General features: G+C 36.5%; 1 protein-coding gene across 1 annotated transcript; it reads right to left on the reverse strand.

The window, feature by feature from the left end:
* Positions 1-2,798: 2,798 nt before the first annotated feature.
* LOC140818645 (phosphoinositide phosphatase SAC3-like) lies at positions 2,799-19,858 on the reverse strand. The gene is given in 17 exon segments (XM_073178682.1): positions 2,799-2,857; positions 3,229-3,382; positions 9,442-9,552; positions 9,554-9,631; positions 12,715-12,828; positions 13,103-13,224; positions 13,794-14,148; positions 14,568-14,696; positions 14,779-14,912; positions 15,071-15,168; positions 15,292-15,479; positions 15,854-15,930; positions 17,000-17,222; positions 17,928-18,093; positions 18,179-18,383; positions 19,132-19,522; positions 19,700-19,858. Coding segments are annotated over 15 exon segments (2,274 nt in total). The 5' UTR covers positions 19,252-19,522; positions 19,700-19,858; the 3' UTR covers positions 2,799-2,857.
* Between the last annotated feature and the right edge of the window lie 5,247 nt (positions 19,859-25,105).

Genomic DNA, 25,105 nt, shown 5'->3' on the forward strand with positions numbered 1-25,105 from the left:
GACTATGCATTTTTTAAATGATTATTAAAAAGGTAATATTGGCTGCTAATTGGGGTTTGCTTTTAGGACAAGCTCGACAGTTAAATAATTTTCAAGCTATGCCTAATATGTATAATTATCACGATTATATTAAGACATAGGATAATATCCTTATATACGAAAATTCTCAAAGAAACATTCTAACTAGATGATAATAATCAATTCTTATTAATCTGGTTTAAAACATTTTTCTTCCTATGGGGATTAATGCCTATTATATTACACTGAAATGTTAAAATTATTTGGAAAAAATTCCAATAAGAAAATACTCAGCTTGAAAAACTTCCCACAATATTACAATTTGTCATTAATTAAAATGTTTCCTGGATCATTAAAAGGGAATACAATCTACAAGACCAAGTAAGAGAAAAATGTGAATTAAACTCACTCCTATCAAAAGTTGATAATAATTTAATTATGCGTGGTCTTTTCAAGAGTAAAAAATACATGCATAAGATATTTTGATTAATATAATTACAATAAAATTTATAAATATTTTATTAAGGATTATATGAAATAACATAACTTTTACACACAAATTTTTGTCCACAAAAATTCATCTCCCTCTCTCCCTAAAATTTCAGCCAACCCATATTTTTTAGAGTAAAATTTTGCATACCACTCTTCCACCGCGCTGCCACCCTAACAGGGCCGTAATGTCGCCATGTTTCTAAAATTCCAGACTTCCAATCTCAACGCAAATTTCGTTTAGATCTCTAGTGCGATCTATACGGGGAATCCAGTCTCTGGTCGTGAACTTAATTAGACGATAGAAGAAATGAGATGATCCGTTCGTATGAATTTACAATAAGAATTATATACGCTAGCTTAAAACTCGCAATAGTTGGAGTCGTCGTTATATATGCAAAGGTAAATTGAATTAAACACTCTGTGAACGTTTATTTAAATCATATGATGCTCAAGAATGTTTTGAACGTCAAAACAAAAAATTCTAAACTTCCGCTGTATCTTTGATGCGAGAAAACAGTATATCAACAGTGATACCACAACCCAAGCCAAATCGCAAGGGCCGAAATCACTCTCCTCCGGCTCTTCTCGATTGTTTTCCATAGGATTGAATGAACCTTTAGAATCAGAATACGCTCGAATTCTTAGTTTTCTTGAAGGGCAACATGTGCTTTCTTTTATACTTGGAAATGGAGAGGGATTGGAGATATCATATCTGAAAGTAACCTTATATTAACATAATATTTCTGTAATATGGTGGACAGCTGTATCATAAATCCATGCATGCAAATTGATTTTTTAAAATATAAGATAAAATTTCCATATGGGATCTATAAAGATCATGTGTGAAGCTATTCTCACATTCCTATTTGGACACGTTGAGGTGGTGATTTCCTTGTCCTGATGAAAAATATGTCTGCTTGATAACAAAATTTCGGCCCCATAGTTTTCGAAACGGAAAGTCTTAATATATATAGTTTCCTGGTTTTTAGGATGACAAATTGGAAATATAAAAAACTGGATAGACAAAAAAGGCATTAGACACAAAAAAAAAATCATAATAATGGACTAAAGAATTAAATTTTGTTGAAATTAATATAACCAGGGTATCGTAAAGATTAACACGTAGAAAAGCTACGGATTACTAGAATAATAAATAAACAAGAACAAAGAAGAAATATACCCAAATTAATATTTACGTACGCACGAATCTTGGTTGTATGTTCCTCCAAACGAGAAAATTCAGGGGGAAAATAAATTCAATGAATTATGTTCGAAACTCAATTATAATAATCATCACTAAAAAATGGATTACGTGATTGCAAAAAAGGGAAAAAAAAGGATTATGAGGATATCGAAAATCGAGCATAACGCCTCAAAGACAACTAGGATTGCAAATGCTCATTGAGATCCCAAAGCTTTTCATGATTAACCATAAAATTATCCCGAAGGGTAACCATGAATCTTTAAAGTATTTTATTCAACTATTTCTCACAAACTTAAAGCTGCAAAATTCAATGGCCTACTACTACAAGTCTCTACAAGAGTCGAGCTCCGATCGTCGTCCATACATATTTACATAATAGAAACTCAGAGACTCCGATAAGCAGGCGACAGTTGAATACAAAGACAAGGCTAAGAAAAGTGGCCGGAGCCAATCTTATACTGTTGACTATTTACTCGTTAGTGGTACAAGGGCAGGAAATATCCAGGATAGTTACAAACCATACCGCAGAACAGAGGGTGGCTCTAACTTGGAGATTTTTAATCGGAAGAATACCGAGCAGAAACATTTTGTTTCTCCCCATCGCCTTGATTTCCCCAGAATCCTAGCAACACCTCTCAATAAATTGGCCAAGAGCCTATTGCTTCTAAAGTATGGTGGCAGAATTGAGCTCCTCAATGATACAGTGTTTCACCATTCATTACCCAATGCACAAAAATATCTGAAAACCCCTCGACAACTTCAGTTTTCCGTGCTTCACTGTAGCGCAAGTCAGACCCAGTGTGCACCCTTCCCTACATATACAGAGCATGGTATCAAGAATTGGCACGGAGTGGTTATCAAAAAATATTCCATACTAAGAACTGAACCACCAAAACAAATTCTAAAATATGTGTGGGACTATAATAAAAATAAAAAGGCACGAGGGAAGGACAATATCTTGTATATTTCGGAATGCATTGGTATCTCACTTGGTTCTTTCGAGGACTAAAAGATGGATAGAAACATATACTGACCCAATTGCTAGATCCACATTCAATGGCGGACGAAGTTGTTTCTCTAGCCATTTCATTGATAACATTGTCTGAAGACAGTACAGCACTTGGAGAGGCTGACAGCATTGACCTAGGCATAAAAAGTAGACAAACTTAGCCACAGCAAACAAAAGCATTAAAATCTTCCCCAAGGAAACCCAAGTCATACAAAAAATTTATTGTCGTTCATTCAGTGTCGTTGCGTGTGTGCAAGGGTGAAGTCTATGATGCTCTGAATACAAGTAAAAACATATTAATTCAAAGAATCCTTGTGATTACATAGAGTTCAGTTCATTAGTAACCAGTGTGTCGCACTAAACATCTGAAGAAAAAAATCTGGAGACTGTTTCTGTCGAGAACAAGGAAACCCTGATGCTCAACTCTTGAAAGGTAACTGAGTTCTGTAATCCCCCCTCTAAAATAATAGTGTAAACAGAATTCAACTGTCAGTAAAAACATTACCTATCCAACAACTCTTCGCATGAAGTTTGTAGATGATGAGAGCCAATCCAAGTCAACAAAGTTTGACCAATCAATTGCTTCCCCATTTTCATGTTCTATGTATTTACTTCTCTGCATTGCAGCATACATCACTCTTGTAGGAATTGAAGTATCTCTGCAAACACGAATATTGAGAATGATAAGGGTAAGGAATTACTCTCCAAATAAAAGCTTCCTAAGCCAAGTCATGCAACTCACTCAGATGATATAACAAATTGCCAAACAAATTAACAGGTAAGAGATAAATAACTTAATACATAAAGTATAGATAAGCAGTCAAATGTTAAAAAGATAGAAAACCAGTACTTGATATTAGAGTAACCAGTGTCTGCAAGCAAGCAATATAAATATCTCTCAAGGAATTGACTGAATCATAACCTTTGTCCACAAGGTTGGAGTTCATCCAATAGGAACAAAATAGTCAAGGGGGCTCGTGCTTCTTAACCAAATATCCAAGGGTCTATTATTCATCCTCCAGAATCCAGTCCAGGAATCAGGATGCGTGTCACAAGTTGACCTACTCTAAGCCATTGACCACTCACAAGCATCTCTAATCGGGAATCAAGTCAAACCATTGAAAATGCTTCCTGAGCAAAAATGACATTTTCCTACATCTGTAGCCTACTGCCCTCATCAAATCCGTATTAAATCAAAATGCTCTATCGTACAATATGCATGCCCCAACACATCAAATAAAAAAATATTATATGAAGGAACCTGCTTGCTTCAATCTACGATGTAGGCAGCACAATACGGCTAATACGACAATATAATATATAAATATTATATATATTTACAGTCACAGGAATTTTATCCAACCGATGTGAGACAACTAACACACCCCACGTCCAGGAATGAATATCTAGAGCGTGAAATTTACAAATGACCCAAATATTGGCAAACGGATGACCCAAATATGGGCAGTCCAACACATATGCAAAAAAATTATGGTACATTGTAAAAGTCACAAAAATCAACCTTAACAGCTTTGATCTAACTCTTGATTTTTTCACAACTAAATAAACTGAACCCGGAGAAACAAGTGTAATTTGAATAGAAAAAGACTGATGATATGAATTCACATCCAATTGAGAAAACTAGGGAGTCGTTGGGCCCGGGATTATCAAATCATGAGAGTACAAGTGAAAGTGGACATGGGAAGCCCAACATTGTTAATGTGGATGTTAGGAGATAAAAAAAAATATACACGTGAAGTGGGTGAGGGTATATAATAGAGAGGAATTGTATAGGAGAGTATTCAGTTAGAGCTTTACGTGGAAAGAGTGACTAGCACTTATCTGGGGAGAAAACCATAGTACAGGGTGATTCACTCCGGGTCGTTTTCATTTTTGCAGTACGATTATTTCATACCCCTTCGTGTTCTTCATCTTTTTGTTCGTTTATTTGGAGAGCACAATAGTTGTCCGACCTGCCGGATCGAGGAGCGACGATTCATGATGGCCAGCACATGAGCAGAAGCGAAATTTGAAGCCATGGAGAGGTCGGTGTGTGGGTTGCAGGAAAATATGCTACAGGTGCAGGGCAGATTGGAGAAAATCGATAGAGATCTCAAAGGGTTTGGGAATTTGAGAGCCTTAATGGAGCAGATGATCAAAGGACAGGGTGGGGAGACTGTCAATAACATACAAATTGAGGATATGCAGGAGAAGGGAGAGAGTGCGGCGGGTATTAGTGGTGGTGGTAAGGATGGGGCTGTTGAAGAGATGAAGGATGCATTGAAGAAGATTGAGTTGCCGGCATTTGAGGGTGATGACCCGATGGATTGGTTGGGAAAGATGCAACAATATTTGAGGTTCATGATAAACCAGGGGAGTGTAAGCTCAAATTGAATTACATCCGTATGCACATTTCCACGATGCACTGGTACCGATGGATGAAAGCAAGGGCCCCGAATATGAATTGAGATAGATTGGCTGAAGAGCTCATTAAATGTTATGGAGGGTATGATGTGAAGCCGTTTGAGATTATGCCTTCGCTGCAGCAGGGGCAGTTGTCAATTGATGCTTACATCGAGAAGTTCGAGATGCTGGTGGCCCGGGCAAAGTCTTGGGTACTTCATGAGTGGGTTGAGAGGGAAGATATGGCGGCGGATGATAGTCCATAATCCCCGTACTATGGATCGCGCCATGATATTGGCGGGAGGCTAGAGATGGGATTGTTTGGGGCGGTGATGGATAGGGGAAGACACAGAAGTTGTTTGGGTCTGAGCCAAGAGCAAAAGACATCTTCGGGATTGGGTTGGGCTTCTCAGGCCCAATTCAGTGACACAGACCTGTAATAAAACTTACCCACCGTCGCCTGGGAGTGCTGAAACGATGAATCTGAGAGAACCAGCCACGCATAAACCTCTCATCCCAACACCGGTTGGTGGAGGTGGCGGGCTACCTACGGCGGGAATGATGGCGCAGACCAGCTCTTAAGGCTCGCGATGGCAGAATCGTTTTTCTCCAAGAGTTTCTTCACAGATGTAAGCGGGCCTTACCATCCGATGCATATCTGTGCAAATAGAAGTCTGTGAGTCACTATTCTGGCCAAAGAAGAAGGGGAAGGAGATGGATGAGAACCAGAGCCAGGGGAGGAGGAGAGTGAGCAGCCGACGGGGAAGGTGAGGTTGGGGCGGGGACTCCTACTGTTGAATTTAATACATTGGAATTGCTCTTATATTTGATCAATAGGCATTAACCAATCTCAGACCTTGAAAATGAAGGCGAGATTGGCGGGGCGTGAGGTGGTCGCTATGGTGGATAGTGGCGCAAGCCATAATTTTGTTTCGAAGGGGTTGATTAGGGAGTTAGGCCCGGTGGCTGATGAGGAGGTGCGATTCACGGTGTGCCTTGGTGACAGGGGTAGCATTTCCTGTCAGGGAGTGTGCAAGAACTTGAGCATTGATTTGGGTCAGTGCCCAATGAAGATTGAGGGTTATATGTTTGATTTAGGAGGGATCGACTTGATTTTAGGAGTCGATTGGTTACGCATCTTGGGAGATGTCTTATTGAATTAGGAGAAAATGCAGATGAAGTTTAGCCGGGAGGGGCGTACTGGTGATATTGCATGGGGATCCATCACTCAATCGATAGGTGGTATCCATCAAATCAATTGTCAAGATGACTGATTTTGAATTCTGTGGGGCGTTGTTGTTGAAATGGAAGGGAGATGAGGAGGGGCAGCCTTCAGCTGATGCACCAGCCCCTAATAAGGTCCTGAATCGAATTCTTGATACCTATGCAGGGGTATTCCGTGAACCCCGAGGACTACCTCCGAATCGCAGCCAGGATCATGCAAATAGTTATCCGAGATGGTTGTGGGCCAGTATCGGTTTGCCCCTATCGATACGCTCACAGGCAGAAGGATGAGATTGAGCGCATGGTAGGGCATACGCTGAAGTCAGGTGTGATACAGCCCAGCAATAGCCTTATTCGAGCCCAGTTATTTTAGTCAAAGAGAAGGATGGGAGTTGGCGATTCTGTCTGGATCACAGAGCATTGAATGAGATTACAGTAGCGGATGAATATCCAATTCCCGTGTTTATGAGTTTCTTTTGGTCGAAACTTTTTTGTCCTATAAGATACACAACTTAAAATGAGTACAACGGACCACCCTGAAACCGACGGCCAAAGTGAAGCATTGAATAAGTACGTTGACGTATTTGAGGTGTTTTTGTTCGGAGCAACCGACGAATTGGGCACAGTGGTTGCTTTGGGCAGAATTCTGGTATAAAACTTCTTACCAGACTTCTGCGGGTTTATGTCCTTTCCAGGTGGTCTACGGGCGCAAACCACAAGCTATAATCCGTTTTCTCCCTGGGAAAACTATGGTAGCTGCTGTTTCACAAGCGCTGTAGGGACAGAGATCAGCATTTGAAGTAGCTAAAATTCAATCTTCAGCGGGCTCAACAACATATGTCGAAGTATGCTAATTGGCGTAGAAGGGAGGTTCATTTTCAGGTGGGGGATATGGTTTATTTATAGTTGTGACTGCATCGACAAACATCAGTTTGTACACGAGTCTTTCAGAAGTTGGCAGCCAAGTTTTATGATCCTTTTAAGGTGATCGAAAAGGTGGGAAAAGTGGCCTATCGACTACAGTTACCTGAGGGGTTTAAGATACATCTGTTTTTTCATGTTTCATGTTTGAAAAGAACCGTGGGTAAGGATTTTGGGGAGGCAAGACTGCCACAGGAGCTGGATTCTGACATGTTTGTGACGTTTGAACCAGATTACGTGGTAGCAGAGTGAATTAAATGGATCAAGGGGGAGCCTGCTAAGCAACTATTGGTCAATTGGAAAGGGAGATCGAGAGATGTTATGAATTCAGATCAATTGAGAAAAACAGGGAGTCATTAGGCCCAGGGATATCAAGTCCTGAGAGCCCAAGTGGAAGTGGACATGGGAAGGCCAAGATTGTTAATGTGCATGTTAGGAGATCGCAAAAGAAATACACGCAAGTGGGTGGGGGTATATAATAGAAAGGAATTGTATAGGTGAGCATTCAGTTAGAGATTTAGTTGGAAAGAGTGACTAGCACTTAGTTAGGGAGAAAACCACTGTACAGGGTGATTCACTCTGGGTTGTTTTCATTTTCGCAATACAATTATTTCAGTTCCCTTTGTGTTGTTCTTCTTTATGTTCGTTTATTTGGAGAGCACAGCGGCTTATAGCACTCAGTAAATAAAACTCACTCTAAAGGTCACCACCGAGCATGTTCCAGTTGGTGAGCAAGGAACAGAAACAAACAATGGTAAACAAAAGAAAATATTATAACTGTCAGATCAGATAAAGGCAGAAGCCTGTAGACTGACTAGGTAGTCCAGACGACCTTGCATCTGAGATTCAAGTCCTGACCCAGTTAAATCACTGTATTAGTCAACTGTTCAGGAACCAGAACCCAATTCAGACCCACAAATTCATATGATGGGTTTGGATCACATATATGGCTATATCCAACCTATAAATATAAGTCTCATTAAAATACTTAAAGAAATATCAGATCCACATCCCACAATTCATGCATCCTAGAAGCCCAAACCCTTGCAACAGATGATCACTACAGCAAATTACCTCTTCATGCTTCTCACTGCCAGTCCCTATCATCCAAAGACTCTTGTTTATTTCCCACGCTCACCTCTCTGTTTCCTCGCTCTCTTGCATGTTATTTACTAATACATGTTTATTTCCATACGCCTACTAAGATACCTCTTCATGCTTCTCACTGCCAGTCCCTATCATCCAAAGACTCTTGTTTATTTCCCACGCTCACCTCTCTGTTTCCTCGCTCTCTTGCATGTTATTTACTAATACATGTTTATTTCCACACGCCTACTAAGATTGCAATATACACAAACACAAACAAATGCATAAGCTAGTGAATATTCTATGAATAGAGCATGTAGTTTGGAATTCGAAGAATAATTAAGGATGGGATGCGGAAACTGAAAGAAAAGAAAGAATGATATGAATCACCTGAATTCGGTATAGTTCAAATCTTACAAGTGGGGTTTTGCTATGTCCTTGGATCTTCAGAATTTAAGTGGGTTTCAGTAGTGTGTACATTTGGGATCAGTATTTTCATTAATCTAAACAATAGAGACGCTTCACAATATTTGTGGAAATAAGTTGAGAATAAAACTTTTCATCTGTTATTAGAATTCCCTTGTATTCTTATCTTTCAATATTCTATAAGTATGTAGGCAACAGCTGTATATACAAGTAAATCAGTATCGCCTGCTAAAATAACTAGTTTCCATCCCGGTTTGGTCGTTATACTGATTTTATAAGTAGTGTAGTATTGTTGATACTCGCCTAGAGCACACTTTATTGCTAGAAATTGTGTATTTCGACAGATGGCCAGTACGAGGAGATAATAGGAGGAAACCCACACGGATGGATTTGTTATTTGTTATAAATCCAACCTCATATACAATCATCTGTCAACTTAACCTCACAATTCCATCTTCTCCGCAAACAAGGGACAGATGGAAAAGAGAGTCCCTTAACGGAGTGTTCTATCGCTCTTTGTTAGGAATCTTAGGATCCCCCAATTAAATGTAGCTACACAAATCTAATACATCCAATTAGTTAAGAAATCAAAAGTATTCAGGCCATCATAAACTCAATTGCCCTAAAATAATGTATTTACAATTAGGAAAGGAAGCACCTTGGACACACTAGCTCGCTTTCGGAAGTTGATATTTCTGGTGTTGACTCAGAAAGCATTATGGTTCCTCTGTTTAACTCCTTGGAGAAGTGACCAGTTAGAAAAACCTTTATTGATGTTTGATGTAGATGTGGGTGAGGAGCTATCATGAAGAATATTCCCGTCTGACACCGATCTTTTGAAACGTGACCTGAACATGCAAAAATATTTACACGAGGTTACCAGCATGCAGTACACAAGGTTTATCAATCCATCCATATCATCGCAAGAAGGTTAAGTTAAGCACATCAACAACAACTGACATGCGGTTCAAACCCAATCACCAATCCCTTATAGGTTCAAACTAACTTCTTACCTCCATGCCTTGCATACGAAAGAAATCTTATGCCACTTTTCAACATCATAAATCACAATGCAGAACTTATATTAGCAATCTATAAATAGAAATTCTTTCAAGTAACTAACCATGTTATAACTAATGCTTCTATGGCCATTTGTCATTATCATATTTGGAAGAAATCTAATTAATCACAAGAACAAGTATATAACACATTATACGCACAAGTCTTAACATATTTTGGCAGAGATTATATTGGCAATCCATAGAATACTCTATAAACATATTATTCGTGTGAAAATGGAGGATTGAGTTCATTTTCATTTAAGGAAAAAGAAAAACGAACTTGTTCACAGGGCACTACTCCCATGGCTTCACCCAGATATGAAAGTAGTATACCAATTTTTAAGCCAAAGATGAGGGGACAACAGTAAAATTTTCATTGAATCTTTTCCCAAAATAATTACCTTTGAATCTTTTCTCAAAATAATTACTTAAATCGAAAACACTTTTTTGCTGAAAAATATGGCCATTTTAGGAAAGAGAACATTTTCCCAACATTCATCAAGTGACATAACGGTCTTCATTCGGCAGCGCAAACGTGTGGAACAGAAATAATTGACATACAAGTTGTGCCAACAACAAAGGAATAACAGTGGCGTCAAATAAAGGATCATGCACCATGGGCACATTCATAGTTGTCGATAGCGAGCATAGCGACGCGAAGCAAAGCCCCGTGGCTAAACGGGGCGCTGCGCGCACTGCACTTTCGAAGTAGCGAGCGCTATCATCACTATCATCGTGATAGAGTTTGAGGCAAAAGCAAAACTACATAACATTTTTTTAAAGTAACGCATATTTCGTAGGCCTATTTTGCACAATTTTTATGTCCAATTCTATTTCAATTCAACGTTGTCAATTAGAATATCTACTACACTTAATCTTGTAGATGAAAGAGGAAGGAATTCGACTTTGATGAGAAAGTGAAGAAGAAAAAGATGTCAAGTGTTACTCAATTTTAAATGAAGAAGATGATCTCGATCTTGATGAAGAAGATGAATTTTAGATTATGTTTTTCTAGTTTTAGAATTGAAGTTATATGCTTTAAACTTATATTTTGTGAACTTATATGTTTGTTATTTAAGCATGAACTTATTGAAATGATGTTTCTACATGGCATATATTATATATTTATATAATTATGGTGATTTACTTTCAAATAACCCTCGTTACGCTATTCGCTATAGCCACGGGACAACCTTTGCGCTACAAGGCGCTACGCGCGATTGACAACTATGGACACGTTAATTTCTATGTTGGTGAATGATAGGGAAAATCATAATATCAACTCGGAAATTGAACACATACAAGAGTGAAACAAAAGACAAGCTCAACTAAATGGATAAAAGTTCTTAGAAGCTGTTGACGGTAAATTTCCTATATGGTAATAATTCGCAAGGCAAAACAAAGATCAATTTCCCCTCAAGTGGGTCATCCACACTCATTTATCCTATTATCTCTGGGGACTATTTTCTTGGATAAAATAATCATGAGGTAGAGAAGTCAAAATTAAAGTATGACCCGCTCTCCAACTATATCTCAGCCCAAATATGAAGTCTAGTGCCAGATATGTGTATCTCCAGTTGTAAACATTCATCTGCAGGTAGGAATTCTACAGCCGAGTAAAAGCTGAAAGATAAGAGGGGAAGAGTGGTATCATATTGTTGAACTGCAGAACCTAGCGCGCCCCACCTCCGTGCAATTCCACCAACATCAACACCCCAACGGGTTCATGTTACCTCTAGCCTCCCCGACATGCACAGCTTCTGTGATCAAAAAGTCTAATTCGTTATTTCCCCGTCATCTTTATCCTCTCCTGATCTCTCACATGGAATGGCTAATGTTCAATCATGTTGATGTTACATATGCAATCAAAATGCCATCAATAATGACAGTCAGGGTCCTTTTGAGGAAGTCTGGCAAAACAATCATCATAGCTGCTGCAAAAGCTCTTCGGGAAAATAGCAGCGGCAAAAAGTCCAGAAGTATTGTCAAGGGCGTGTGATCATGATGTGGAAAATGGTGGATGCACAAACCAGTAAGAAGAGAGGGTGAAGAATGGAAAGAAATGAAGTCATATTCCTAAGTTTCATAATTATCTTTCTCAGATTTATTTTCACAGATAGTTGCTTTCATGGTAACCACATCTGTGATTCTTTAGTAGTTTTAGGATTGTATCCCATTCTTACTGCATATATACCACACTGAAGACATCAATGACAAGCCTTTGATTTACTAATGTTTGCACTTTTCTATATAAGAAACGAATGTGAGCCTATATAAAAGGAGTTAATTTGTCAATTATTCCAATCAATGTCATCCTGGTCAGACGAATTCATTGTCATGGGCTCATAAGCCCAAAACCAAGTTGTTGTAAACCTAGACCCAACCAAATCAAAGGAGATAACTTGCAAATGATATACTCGTGGCAAAATTTATATGAAATAGGATTTAAGCTTATTGATATCTATCATTCTAGTTAAGTTCGAATAAATGGCATAATTCCCATAGTTAGGACCTCTCTGATATATATGAAGATTAAATCAATAAAATAATATGAAAAAACTATTCATAAACTATTTCTTACAAGATCTGAGTTTCTCTCCTAACGAGCCTGACAACTAGGAGACCGAGCGGTTCTCTCTAACAAGCCTCAAATTAAAAATATCAAGAATCCTCACAATTAGCCCATAAATCACCTCATAACCCGATTCCATAAATGAGACCATAACAAGCATCTAAAGATCCAAGATATATTTCATCAATTGAGTTAATTCCAGTAGAATTTCAACCAAAACATTCTGTGAGCATTTAGGTGGAGTTCCCCATAAGGCGTTCAGTATACCAGTAATAATTAAGCAATGGTTATTCCGTACCTCCCATTTTCATATAAAGTTGATTGCCCATTCCTTCTCACGTTGAAATGCTGGTCAGAATCAAGCTCCCAAACATCAGGTTTACCAGGTTGAGGTTGAAAGTGTCCAAGAAATCTGTACAAAATAGCATCATACAAACTGTCAAGTAAAACTTATTTGATCGGAGTTCGAGTCATACAATGAGAAATATGAATCAAGTTAACAATTCCAAGAAGGATGAGAACCCTTCTTAATTCATGATGAAACACGCAAAAGATAAAATCAGTTTCTAAGGTCTACCATGCACAGAATGATCCTGAATCCCCAACAATCTTCATTGTCTATTTAATCTCACAGGAAATACATATATTTCAAAATGCATATTCAAAAGTCGTGAGTATGAACTTACACATTAATGGCATTTTGTTTCTCCGCATCCATGTATGCATTGTTGTAATATCTTTGTAGTGTTCGAAGAAATTCCTGGGACTCCGTAGCAGCTTTCCATTGACCTCTTCTCTCAGAGAATATCTATGAAATAGAATTATATCAATATATACATAGCCAATGTTTGGCAGAAAAATAAAACAGATACTGAAAGAATCTGCAAGAAAATAAATAAATCTCGTTTGGAATTGCATTATTTTACTTTACAACATAGAACATTAGTTTGATTTGTTTCAATGGATTTAATTATATCAATATATAGAAAGACTCGCGTCACTTATAATTGTATACCAAGAATGCATCAATAATTCAACATTCGATTTTTTTTCGGTGTAGTCCCTTTGAACGACTTCAGAATCAATTACACTTGGAGAACAATCAGGTTGAAGATGGCAAACTTTTGTAATACTAAGATTAAGTTTGATGAGCTCAAACAGGATTAAACAATTTCCATTAGGTTAAGGAAAACTTATTTAACTTGTGTGTGCCTAATCACTAGGTTGTTTCAATGAATAATAATGTTTCAACTGGTCGAGGCCCTGGCATTTCATAATACTTCTGAAAAAGGATTGAAGATGTCATGAACAAACAAATGCAAAACGATATATGCTCTTCACAGAACTAAAATTTCAAAGAGAACTATGTGTAATTACCTTGTTGTGAGCAGCCGATCCGCCATATTGATGGGCAAGAGTATCTCCCATTCTCTCATAAAAACTCATCAATTCTTCAGCCAAAGGGTCATCAAGGTCTATCTTTGTCGAGGTTGTCACTCCCAAAGCATGCAGCTGATTCCCTAAGGCGGCCAAGCCATAAGCATATTGTGCCACATTAGTGCGGTCCAAACAATCAATGCAATTAGTCCGGAGCACTCCCTTTTGCACCATCGGTGGACTGACAAATTGATTGCCATTAGAAATATTATTTCCTCCACAAGTTTTTCTGTCTGGATTGCCAGAGCCCTCGTTTTCATTGTCGTTATGCTTCATATTGTTGATTTGAGAGTGTCTAGGGTTGAACATGTCAACAGCAACACCATTTCTGTGTCAGACAAGTGTTAAAAACTCCAATTTCAGTATGAGCTCATTCACATCAATCCAATTAAGTGAGATTCACATTTCTCCGTGATTAATGACAAACATAATGAAATACTGCAACCTATTCATCCATAATGTTTAAGGCTCCAATTTTTAGGTGCATAAAAAATTGCGAGAGTGACTAGTGAGCACTGAGCAGTCAGGAAAATAAGGAGAAACCATTCCAAAGAGGAAGAGAAGATTTGAATGAAATCAAATTTCAGTACAACAACCATATCAGACAGGAGAAAAAAGTTTTGCCAAAGTATTCGATTAATTCCCCATTGTCTACTTGCCACTCTTTATTTGGGCAATTTAAATAAGATTATACGATGGAGCGACTAGACTTACTCAAAACAAGGCCAGGTAAGATGTTTATCTGATGTTAATATTGGTGTCACTTGACAATAGAAGAAACCTGTCAACGTCAACGCATACACAGCTACCTTTCCTAGAAGTAGCAAAACATTTGTAGTTTTGCTGATAGAAGATCGAGACAAGAGAATAAGTCAGACAATTAACCACAAAAATAAGCCGTGCCAGAAAGGATACAATTAAGTACCTCCGAGAATGTTTATTCAAATCCCAGTGGAGAAATTTAAGCCGATTCTCTTCCGACAGATCTTCATTGATGGATTCAATGGCATTCGCGAACTCAGTGCGAAGTATGGATTCTCGAGGCTTCTTTTCAATGGTCTGAAAACAAAAAATTTTGAACAGGAAAAAACATAATGGATTTTTCCAGGACTTGAAATCTTGTATACTTATGTAAGCAGATAATATATTTGATTGCAGCCACAAAATATGGCTCACGTCATTATACCTATAAACGCCAAATTACAGCATTCTCCTACCTTAATCAAATTCAGAATGATGATGGGATTCCCATATCTCTTAACAAGATTTTGAAAATGAAGTCTAGTGGCCTCGTATGTTTGGTCCCTCTTTGACACTGGAGAACAAAACAATTATACAAAGATATGCAAAAATAGTAAAGAAACACAAATGATAACCATACTCTGCTTCAAGAAAGAAAAATATAAAATACACGGAACAATTAATTGCTCGAGCATACATATGATATCAGGCTTAAGGTTAAGACGTGAAGTTTCTTGTGACCAATATAGTGGGATCGAGCCACGATTTTGGACCACGGAACTAATTTGCACTGGAAATCCTTCGGAAACATCATCAAGCACCATCTGCTCAGTTTCAACATCATTTGCCACCCTGCCCTTCTCATTGACACCTCGTTTTAGATATCTACATTCAATCAGAAAGATGTTGAAGTAGGACAAAGAGAATGCTTACCAGAATCTCTCAACCCACCAACTTCAAATAAATTCACAAAATAAATAATGGTGATATGAGAGTCTTGGCAGGGGAAATGGGAATTACTCTCTCTATAGGAGCCAGAGTAGAAAGCACTAAAATATATAATCAAGGTATAGAAAACCAAAAATAAAAGTACAAGGTATGTACAAAGGTACATGGATAAGACCATTGCACGATAGAAAGATGTGTCATGCATATGACAAGGATATATAAATGATGCAACACCTCAGAAAGAGTTTCACTTGGAATCAAATAAGTAATAGGTAACTCAAATTTATTCATGTATATAACTGAAATCTTACCGAGTACCAGCATAATGCCTTGAACGTCTGGCAATTAATGTTAGCTTGAGGTTCCGTCCTGATATAGATAGTGTAGCCTGGAATCATCAAAATAAAGCAATTAATATCACATCCAATTCTAACGCTTGCATATAATGTCCTGCCAGATTCATATACCAGAGGACAATTTGAATTTGGAGGATTCATTATTCTGATTCAGATGGATGCAACTCAAATCTTCTAGTTATATTAAGATTGCGATGGATTTATTTCCTCGCATGTTTCAGCAAATCAACTAAACAAAGAGTTACGTTTTTATCAAGATATATCAACAATACACACTTCTGTGAAATTATTTCCAACCTACATGGAACCAGAGGCTTGAAAGCTTAGAAATGTCTCAAAAAAATCAGATTAATCAATTAGTTTGTGAGATTATGAATCATCTAGCACCACCACAGCTCCCATTTCTCAATATCCCCACCTCACCATTACACTTTCAAATTCTCCAACACCTTAGCTTTCGAGACGAGAATCAAATGTCTGCCCACATAGTGACTTTTTTACCAGACCATGAGGTATGATGCTTCTGTTAGTAGCTAAGAGTGATATTTTCATAAACAAGTAGCATAAAACATATTCGATCTTTTTAAGACTGATTCCAAAACAACCATTGATTGGTGCATGTTTATTATATTTTTATAGTCAAAAGTGAAGTAGTTTCCGGAGCAACCATTCAAGGCAGGTGCTCATGGGGAATATGAAAGAACGACTGCAAAGTCATTCCATCTTGTTAGAACCAATATCATCCAAGTTTATGAATTCTGTCGTATACTCGTATTTAAATTTTAAACTTAAAACATATGATAGTTTATACTTCAGTTTTCAAGGGAATGTTGGAAATATGTCATTCAAATTTTAAATTATAATTTTTTTAGAGATGCACCTAGGATTCTCATATTTTAATTTGAACTATTCACTTGTGGATTTAGCACTGATATCTTTTATCATGAATTGATGAAATTGTATCACGAGTGACAACACTATACACAACTGAAAATTTCTTGATTGTAAAGGTGAACTGTAGACATCCATAATATGAATGCATACGATAAGAATAAATGTTGAAAAAGTAATTCCTAGTGGCCAAGGTCAAGTAAACCACACCTGCTTAAAAAACCCATAGACGAGTGCAACAGTCCATATAGTGTTTTGAAGAATATTTCGTATTCCACGAGTTAGAAACTCATTCCACACAAACATGGTTTCATACAAAACTTTCCCAGTCCCGTCGTCACATACATTCTTCTGGAGACTCCTCATCACATGATAGGAGTAACTGAAGAAGAAATCTTTTGTAAGATCCACTGTTGACAAGAGCTTCTTGTACCTATGCAATCAACAAAGTGTTAACACTAAGTAAACAAAACAAAATCAAGTCAAGTGGCACGGCAGATTATTGAAAAAAAGTACTAGGTCCAAGATTTACATGCTTATCACTATCTCTGGTTAGTAAACGATGTTCTAGTTGAAGGAAGCTGAAAATTAGTACAAAGAATAAACTTAAAATGCATGAAGCTTTCTTTACATGATTTGATACGGCAATGAACGGTTAACACAGTCATTCAGTAAAATCAAGTTAAGCAGCTGCAAAAGAATCTACCAAGTGAAAACTATGTTTGGTCCATAACACCAAGTTTGGCACAAAGCATGTGGAATTTGTAACTTAAAACGCATCGGGTACAATCACAAAATCTGAATATTGTATATTCATCATTTGATCATAAGAATTAGGAAATTTAATAAGAAAAGCGCAGACTGAAAAGAATAGTCGAATTGAAAAAAGATAGTTCATAAGGAAATTATCATCAAGATTGCATGAAGTGAATCTACCAAGAAGAGGATTGTTGAATTCTTCTCGGCAGAAACCACGTTTTCGCTCAAGAAAATCATGTGACGAAATTGATATTTCCACATAAACAATTAAACATTTTTATTAATTTATGCAGGAAAAATGAACTATAAATTAGAAGAAAGCAGACCAGCTGCCACTTAATTAAGAGATATGAACAAGTACATGCAGAAAGGCTTTAACCTATTTTCGTTCTTATAGTTAACTGTGCTGGATCGAGCTGCAGAATTTGGTATGAGAACTATCTGACTCTTGGAGATAGCATAAACGTTGTGCCCACAGATTGCACCAATCTGCCTCCTTTTTGTAATGAGTAGCATATAATAAGGGCCCAGAAATTTAATGAATCCTGATAAAGAATAATAAAAGAAAAAGTATCAAGACTGCTAGACTTTCTATGCACAAGACAGGGCTACATGCAAAGATCCACATACCAACAATGCCATAACAAGTAGTGACAAACGTAAGTCCTCCTGCGGCTGTGTTCCCCTCGTGTATTCTTTTTAACAGGTCAGAGCATTCCCTTTCTGTGTATGTGGTGGGATCTTCTTGTATGTGGAGCTCTGAGGGTTCCAACCTGCCAATTTTCATAACTTTCCAATATGTTCTGCTTTTGTCCCTGCCTACCATATAAAAATTCTGCAATTAAAATAACAAATAATTAAGTGAGTAAAAGTCTATGGATAAAAAATAAGGTGCATTGACATAAAACTTCAGGTACAAATCCATGTAGTCAATCCCAAGTATTTTCTACTCTTATAGTTATTCTGGGAGGAGTAAATGTCAAAAATAAATAACATACATGCTATGTGGCTATGTGCACACTCGAACTCGTGCGGCATAAAATATAACACAATTTACCCATTTTGCTACAAAATAGTTACATATACTAAACGTGTTTGCATGTGCAATGATTTTTACCCAGCAAAAGACATCAGTCCGAAGTAGAAGCTAACGGAATAGAAGACACTGAATTGTGATCATAAAGTAGATATGTGGATAGTTTTGGTCATCCGACATGCTAACAATCAAACAATCAATAAAGGTAAACAGAAACAGAGAACAGTACTTCCTCCAACATATTTATTCATCAAATTAAGCTTCAAGAAGGTTTTTGAGCAAGAAGTAGCACTAATAAGCATTTGTTAACTTTTCAGTCGATGGTAATAAATTAGATTCAAAGCTGTCAAGTGCACGAACCCGAGTTGTTAAGCCAAGGAAAAACAAAATCATTTACTGCATCTTGGCAAGTATTTAAAGAAGGCAATCACAAGAATTCAAGAATAACAATCGCAAGCATTAACTAATACAGTAGCTCTTAATCTACCCAAACCTCGGTAACGTGGCTGAGTCTAAGAATTATTCCATCAAAGGAAGAAATCCATACCGATCGTGTTTCATAGAGTCTGAATTTCTGCATAAACGCCTCGGGAGGGGGCAGATTACGAGGAGAATCAAGCCGTATTTCCTGCCGCTGCTGCTGCACTTCTTGTAACACATCCGCCATAGATTATTTCCCCTTCTTGACGATCCCCGGGACTCGGCCTCGGGGAATCACTCACTCTACCATTCAAAATTAACACACAGCACTTGCATCCACAGCTACCAACTTCTAAACCCAATAGCCACACCCTCAGGTTGCTTCAGGTACAGCATTCCCCAAAAACAACACAATCAAAATTATGAAACCCCGATAACACTTTGACCTTTTCAATCGCCAAAACTAACAGCTCCAACAACCATTGAAGCACTAATCGCAAAATTACAGCAACTGATCCCTGATCAGTAATCAAAGACAGAAAATTCTCCAACTTTCAACAAAACTGACTCTTATTCTTACATAACATCACAAAAAATGCTTAAAAAAACAGCTAAATCACACACAACTGGGAAAAAATGGGGAAAATTCGCAGGAAATTTTAAAAAAAAATCGGGCAAAAAATAAAACAACGTACATAAGAAATGATTGTTGGTTATGATAATGATGAGAATTAATAACGATGGATCGTAGAGATTGAGAGAGAGTGGTACACAGAATTTGCTCGGATTTGTTAAATTCTTAGAGAGAGAAGAATGGGAGGGAGATAGAGAGCTCGTCCCTGGAAAGGCAAATGGAAAGCCACAAGTTATATGGCAAGGGCATATGCCTAAATTTAATAATTCATTTTCCTGTTTAATAAAAAAAATATCATTTTTCAGGCCAATTTATCATAATAAGATCGGGTAGTGTCGATGCTACTTATGGAGATAGTGCCTCACAAGATCTGGGCTGTTGATTTTAAAGAATTTAGTAGACCTCACGTATGAATTGGTGGACCCCGCATATGTGTGGTTAAAACTTAGGCTTTGATCTTGCAGTGTCTCATGAAATATGGTGAAATATTCCATAAGATCGTAAGGCTTGTTCCATTTTCACAAAGCCGAATCCATAGCCTCGTACCTAATGGTTAGATCTGAATTTTGCAGTGGAGCTAATAATTCAATTAATTCCAAGAGCCCTTAGCTTAGAGGAATCCGGTTGGATAGATAGAGAAGACTTGGGCACTAATGGGTTTCAAAAAATTTTAAAATATAAGAAAGTCGTTGATTGTGGTAATTAATATTATCTTGTCGTATAAAGAAGAACAAAGTGTGATTCATAACTTTGTATCATAACGACTCGAAGTATCTGAGTCATAAGATCTTTTAAAATATAAGAAAGTCGTTGATCGCGGTAACCGATCTTGTCTTGTCGTATAAAGAAACCAACATGCGATTCATAGTTTCGTATCGTAACGACTAGAAGTATATGAGTCATAAGTTCACTCAAAGATTGTATAAAAATATTTAATATATTAACTAATTCATGTTTTTATCGAAAAAATTTAGTTGTGGTTGGTATTTCAAAATGTATATGCCTCACATTTGACAGGTGAGCAGGATAATATTTGTTAGAACTTTGTTTAATATTTGGTGGATTGGAAATAAATGACTTTAATGAATAATGTCTAATTTTGTGATGACTCATCAATTGCATAAGCGGCGGAGAGGAAGATAAACTATAATAACTCATTTCAATGTAATTTAATATATTTTATAATATGAAAATCTATAATGTATTATTGTTTATTATGGTGGTTGGTTAGCTACCTCGTTATCATGGTACATGATATATAGTGGTTGGTTTTGTTGGGAGAATGATTGAATTATGACGTTTGTGTTACCGTATTATTTTAAAATTTTGAGTTGTACTGTTACAATCAACTATAGTTTTAATAAACAACAAACACTTGATTATACAATTGATATGCAATTATTGAGAAGAAGAAGAATATTGTTATATATAGTAACAGTTTTTGTTAGAAAAATGATCGATCGTGATGCTTGAAATGTTGCACAGTTTTAAATATTTAAGTCGCACAATTACTTGAAAATAACAAAAAGAATTATCTCAGATACATATTGATCATAAAAAAATCTTATAAAAATCATCTTTAAAATTATTACTTTTTAATATAATCTATAAATTTTAAAAATATGATGTTGCGTCTCCCTTAAATCGAGTTCTGACAAAGTCTTAATTCCCATCCCTCGTAGATTAGAAAATTAATTATTTGAAAAGAATTTTATAATGAGCAAATCAGCCATTGAAAATTGTAATATTTTAATACTTAAATTAATACACTTGTGCTAGTGCAGGAAAACATAATATTGTCTCTGTTTAAATATGTAACCTATATTAAGTAATTAATAATATATATTATTTTAATGGAATAAATGGGCAGAATTAATATTAATTTGTGGATATATATGATATTCTTCAAATATATAGCTTTAATTATAAATAAATATGTGTGTGTGTGTGTGAATTTATATACACCTAAATCAATGGAGACAAATTTACATTGAATTTACATGTATAATGTGATACACTTTTGTATAATTTAATTCGTGAGACGAGTTGATCTGACCGAAAGTAAAAATAATATTTTTGACGTAAAAATTAATATTTTTTTCATAGGCAAAAATCATTCTTTTTCATGGGTCGGTTGTATCGAAGATATATCTCACAAAATTGACATATGAGACTATCTCATGAGATTATTTGTGATTTACGTTTACATGTCTATATGCAGATATAGTTCTATATTTTAATTTGATATTAAAATATTTATAAATTTATTTATATACGTGAAATAAATAAATAAATATAAATTAATTAAAGTATATAATAGTATAATTGACCAGGTAAACCGATTAAGTAATAGATTAAAGATCAAATTAAAATATTTATAAATTTATTTATATACGTGAAATAAATAAATAAATATAAATTAATTAAAGTATATAATAGTATAATTGACCAGGTAAACCGATTAAGTAATAGATTAAAGATCGGCCATTACGTATGATTTAGGTCTCCTAAACTAATAGTAAAACTCAAAACATTATAAGATTTGTTATAAGAATGTATTATTTTAAAGGATTGAACAAGAATTTTATTGTTGACGACTTATGATTGACGATAATTATAAGACTTTCATCATCTAAATATTTAACACACGAAAGTAATATAATAAAATCTATATAAATTAATAATATTGAGACCACGAAATTTTATTAATTTAGAGATGTATTAATTAATCGACAAAAAGCATAAATTGAATTACATAAAAATTCATCATATTATTTGAATTGATATAAATAAAATTTCATTGTACATTATATACTTAAAAAATAAGTGTGTTACATCATTTAATTTTGACGATAACAAACAATAACTTATTGTATTAGATTTAACTATCATTTGATATGTATTACGAGTACTCGATCACAGAAGAATCCATTTAATCGGTCATGTAATGCTAAACTTGTAACGATCATAGGCCATTAGACTGAACCAACATGAGCCTCGGCTCATACCCACACACCACTATTGGTCATGGGTCGTTAGGATGGTCCAATATGAATTGTAGCTCATGTCCATGCACCGTTACTCATAGAATATCACAATCCTGGAAAATGGTTTCTTTCGCCTCCCCCAACATTTGAACCCAGGACTTTCAAGCTTAAGTACCTAGATTCCTAAAGTCTTGGTACACAACTACCATGCTCATGTACCGTCACTCATAGAATATCTCACCTCTAGAAAATGATTTCTTTCGCCTCCCCAATACTTGAACTCAGAACTTCCGGGTATAAATACCTAGATTCTTAAAGTGTTGATAACAGTTGAGCTGTAAGGTTTGTAACCTGACTGCATGCAATCTAGAGTTTTTCTAAAATATATCAATTATTTTTAATGCATTAGATGCATGATCATGACATGAATAGGTGTTTTATTTTATGGTTCGTTAAGATTTCATTTATTAGGGCTTTTAGCAGTAGTTCACGCTCGAACGAGGAACGGAGACCAGGGACACTTAAAGAAAAATGTTTTTATTAAATAATTATTTTTAATTATTTAATATATCATGAATATATGTCTGTTTTTCGAAAATGAACTTTTGTAGGATATTTTTATTAATCGAGTCATATTTTAACCGGTACGCGAATTTTAGCAAGTCGGAAGACTTTTTTTAGATTCAGACAATATTTTAAAAAACGTATCTAAACGAAATATTTTTCGAGAATGTGTTTGGGCGTAATGGGATTACTTTATTGTATAATGGGCCTGAAATCCTACTAAACTTCATTATTTTTAATTAAGAGCCCATTAACATTAAATATTATAAATTAACCCTACCCTCCCAAACCCTAAACCCTACCTCCATACATTCGGCCGCTCCCTCCCCAACCTTTAGCATCTTATTTTCGAATTTCCAACAGCCACACTCTTTGGTTTTTCTCAAAGTTTCTCAAGGGAACTCTCCCACATCCCTCTGGTGCTCGTTCTATGCGTTTGTGTCAATGTTTTCGACCATAAATACGCAAAGGCACGCCCTATACCTCGTTTTTCTCATCATTCATATCATTATATGTTTAATTGTGTGTATATGCATGAAAAATATCAGCCCTAATGTTTTATGTGCATTTGGCCCGAAAATTTCATGAAAATCCTCCACTTTTCTTCATGTAATCTCACGATTTTATTATGGTCGAAGGGCTGCCGGGTCTTTGACGTTTAAGTATCATGTTACACCAATTTTCGAAGAACACTAGAGGGTATATCAGTTTTGGATCGAGTAAGGTAGGGCCAAATGGGTGTGCTTGGTTCTAGGGTCGAGTGATCGGCTTGATCGGAAAAAAGGAAGGGCGTCGACGCATGGGACATTCAAGGGACGTGTAGTAGGCTTTGATGGGTCTGAGAGACGGCCTGGAGCAGCTCGTGCATGGCTGGTCTCGGGTGGAGAGGAGATCGAATAAGCTAGTCGCGATCTAGGGTCGAGTGGATATATTTTTGGGCTTGCGTCATGTGGTTCTTGTTGGAACTTTTCAAGTTCGCAATCTTGATTTTGATGTTAACAAAACTTGTTATTGTATTTCTAACATATTTACTCAAGTGTGAAGTTGCAAACACAAGAAGCAAGCTGAAACTGAATTCTGCACAAACTGAATTTCTGGCAAGCTTCGGTGTTTTGATGATATCTCTCAGCTGGATGATCCAAATGACAATCCGTCAAATGGAATGATTAGAAAACTCAATTTGGAACAAATCGTATTTCATGGCAGTTGGGCAAAATCGGATGTTATCATGGTCTAACTGATCGATCAATTACCAAACTGATCGCACGAAAACAGCAATCAGTTTTGTTTGAGCAGCTGCCGTATTTTGGTCATATCTCTCAGCTCGGTTATCGAAACGAAGCGATTCAGTATGCGTTGGAGAGATAAGACAAAGATCTACAAATAATTCTTATAAGTCAAAGTCTGAATCGAAGCTTACGATGCTGATAAATGACGATGAAGCTACTGGTTCTGCACAAGTTGAAATCAGCTAGACTGATTTCAGCACACCTGCTGAAACTGAACCAACTGCTGACCAGCTGACCAACCAACTGAACTGAACCAGCTGCTGACCAACTGAAACTGAACCAGTCCAACTGAACGACCAGTTGAGTTGACCAGAGTTGACCAGTTGACCGGTCGGGAAAATGCCCAGCAAGCTGAATTTGACCGTTGCAATCTCGGAAACAGTACAGAAACTTTTTAAACGGTCATATTCTTGTGTCTAACGTATATATCAGTGTTGGAGCCTATAAATACAACATATTGAAGATCAACCAAGAGCTTTTTGAAGATGATTCAAAGCATGAGCAGTTAGCATGAAGAAATCAGCTAGTTGAGAGCACAAGCCCTTGTGTGAGGATACATTTGAGATGTACACTGTAACTGATAAATTCCTCACACACGATCACTTACACATATACAAGATAGTTGAA

This window comes from Primulina eburnea, chromosome 17 (assembly GCF_022965805.1).
Source record: "Primulina eburnea isolate SZY01 chromosome 17, ASM2296580v1, whole genome shotgun sequence".
Taxonomy (NCBI): Eukaryota; Viridiplantae; Streptophyta; class Magnoliopsida; order Lamiales; family Gesneriaceae; genus Primulina; species Primulina eburnea.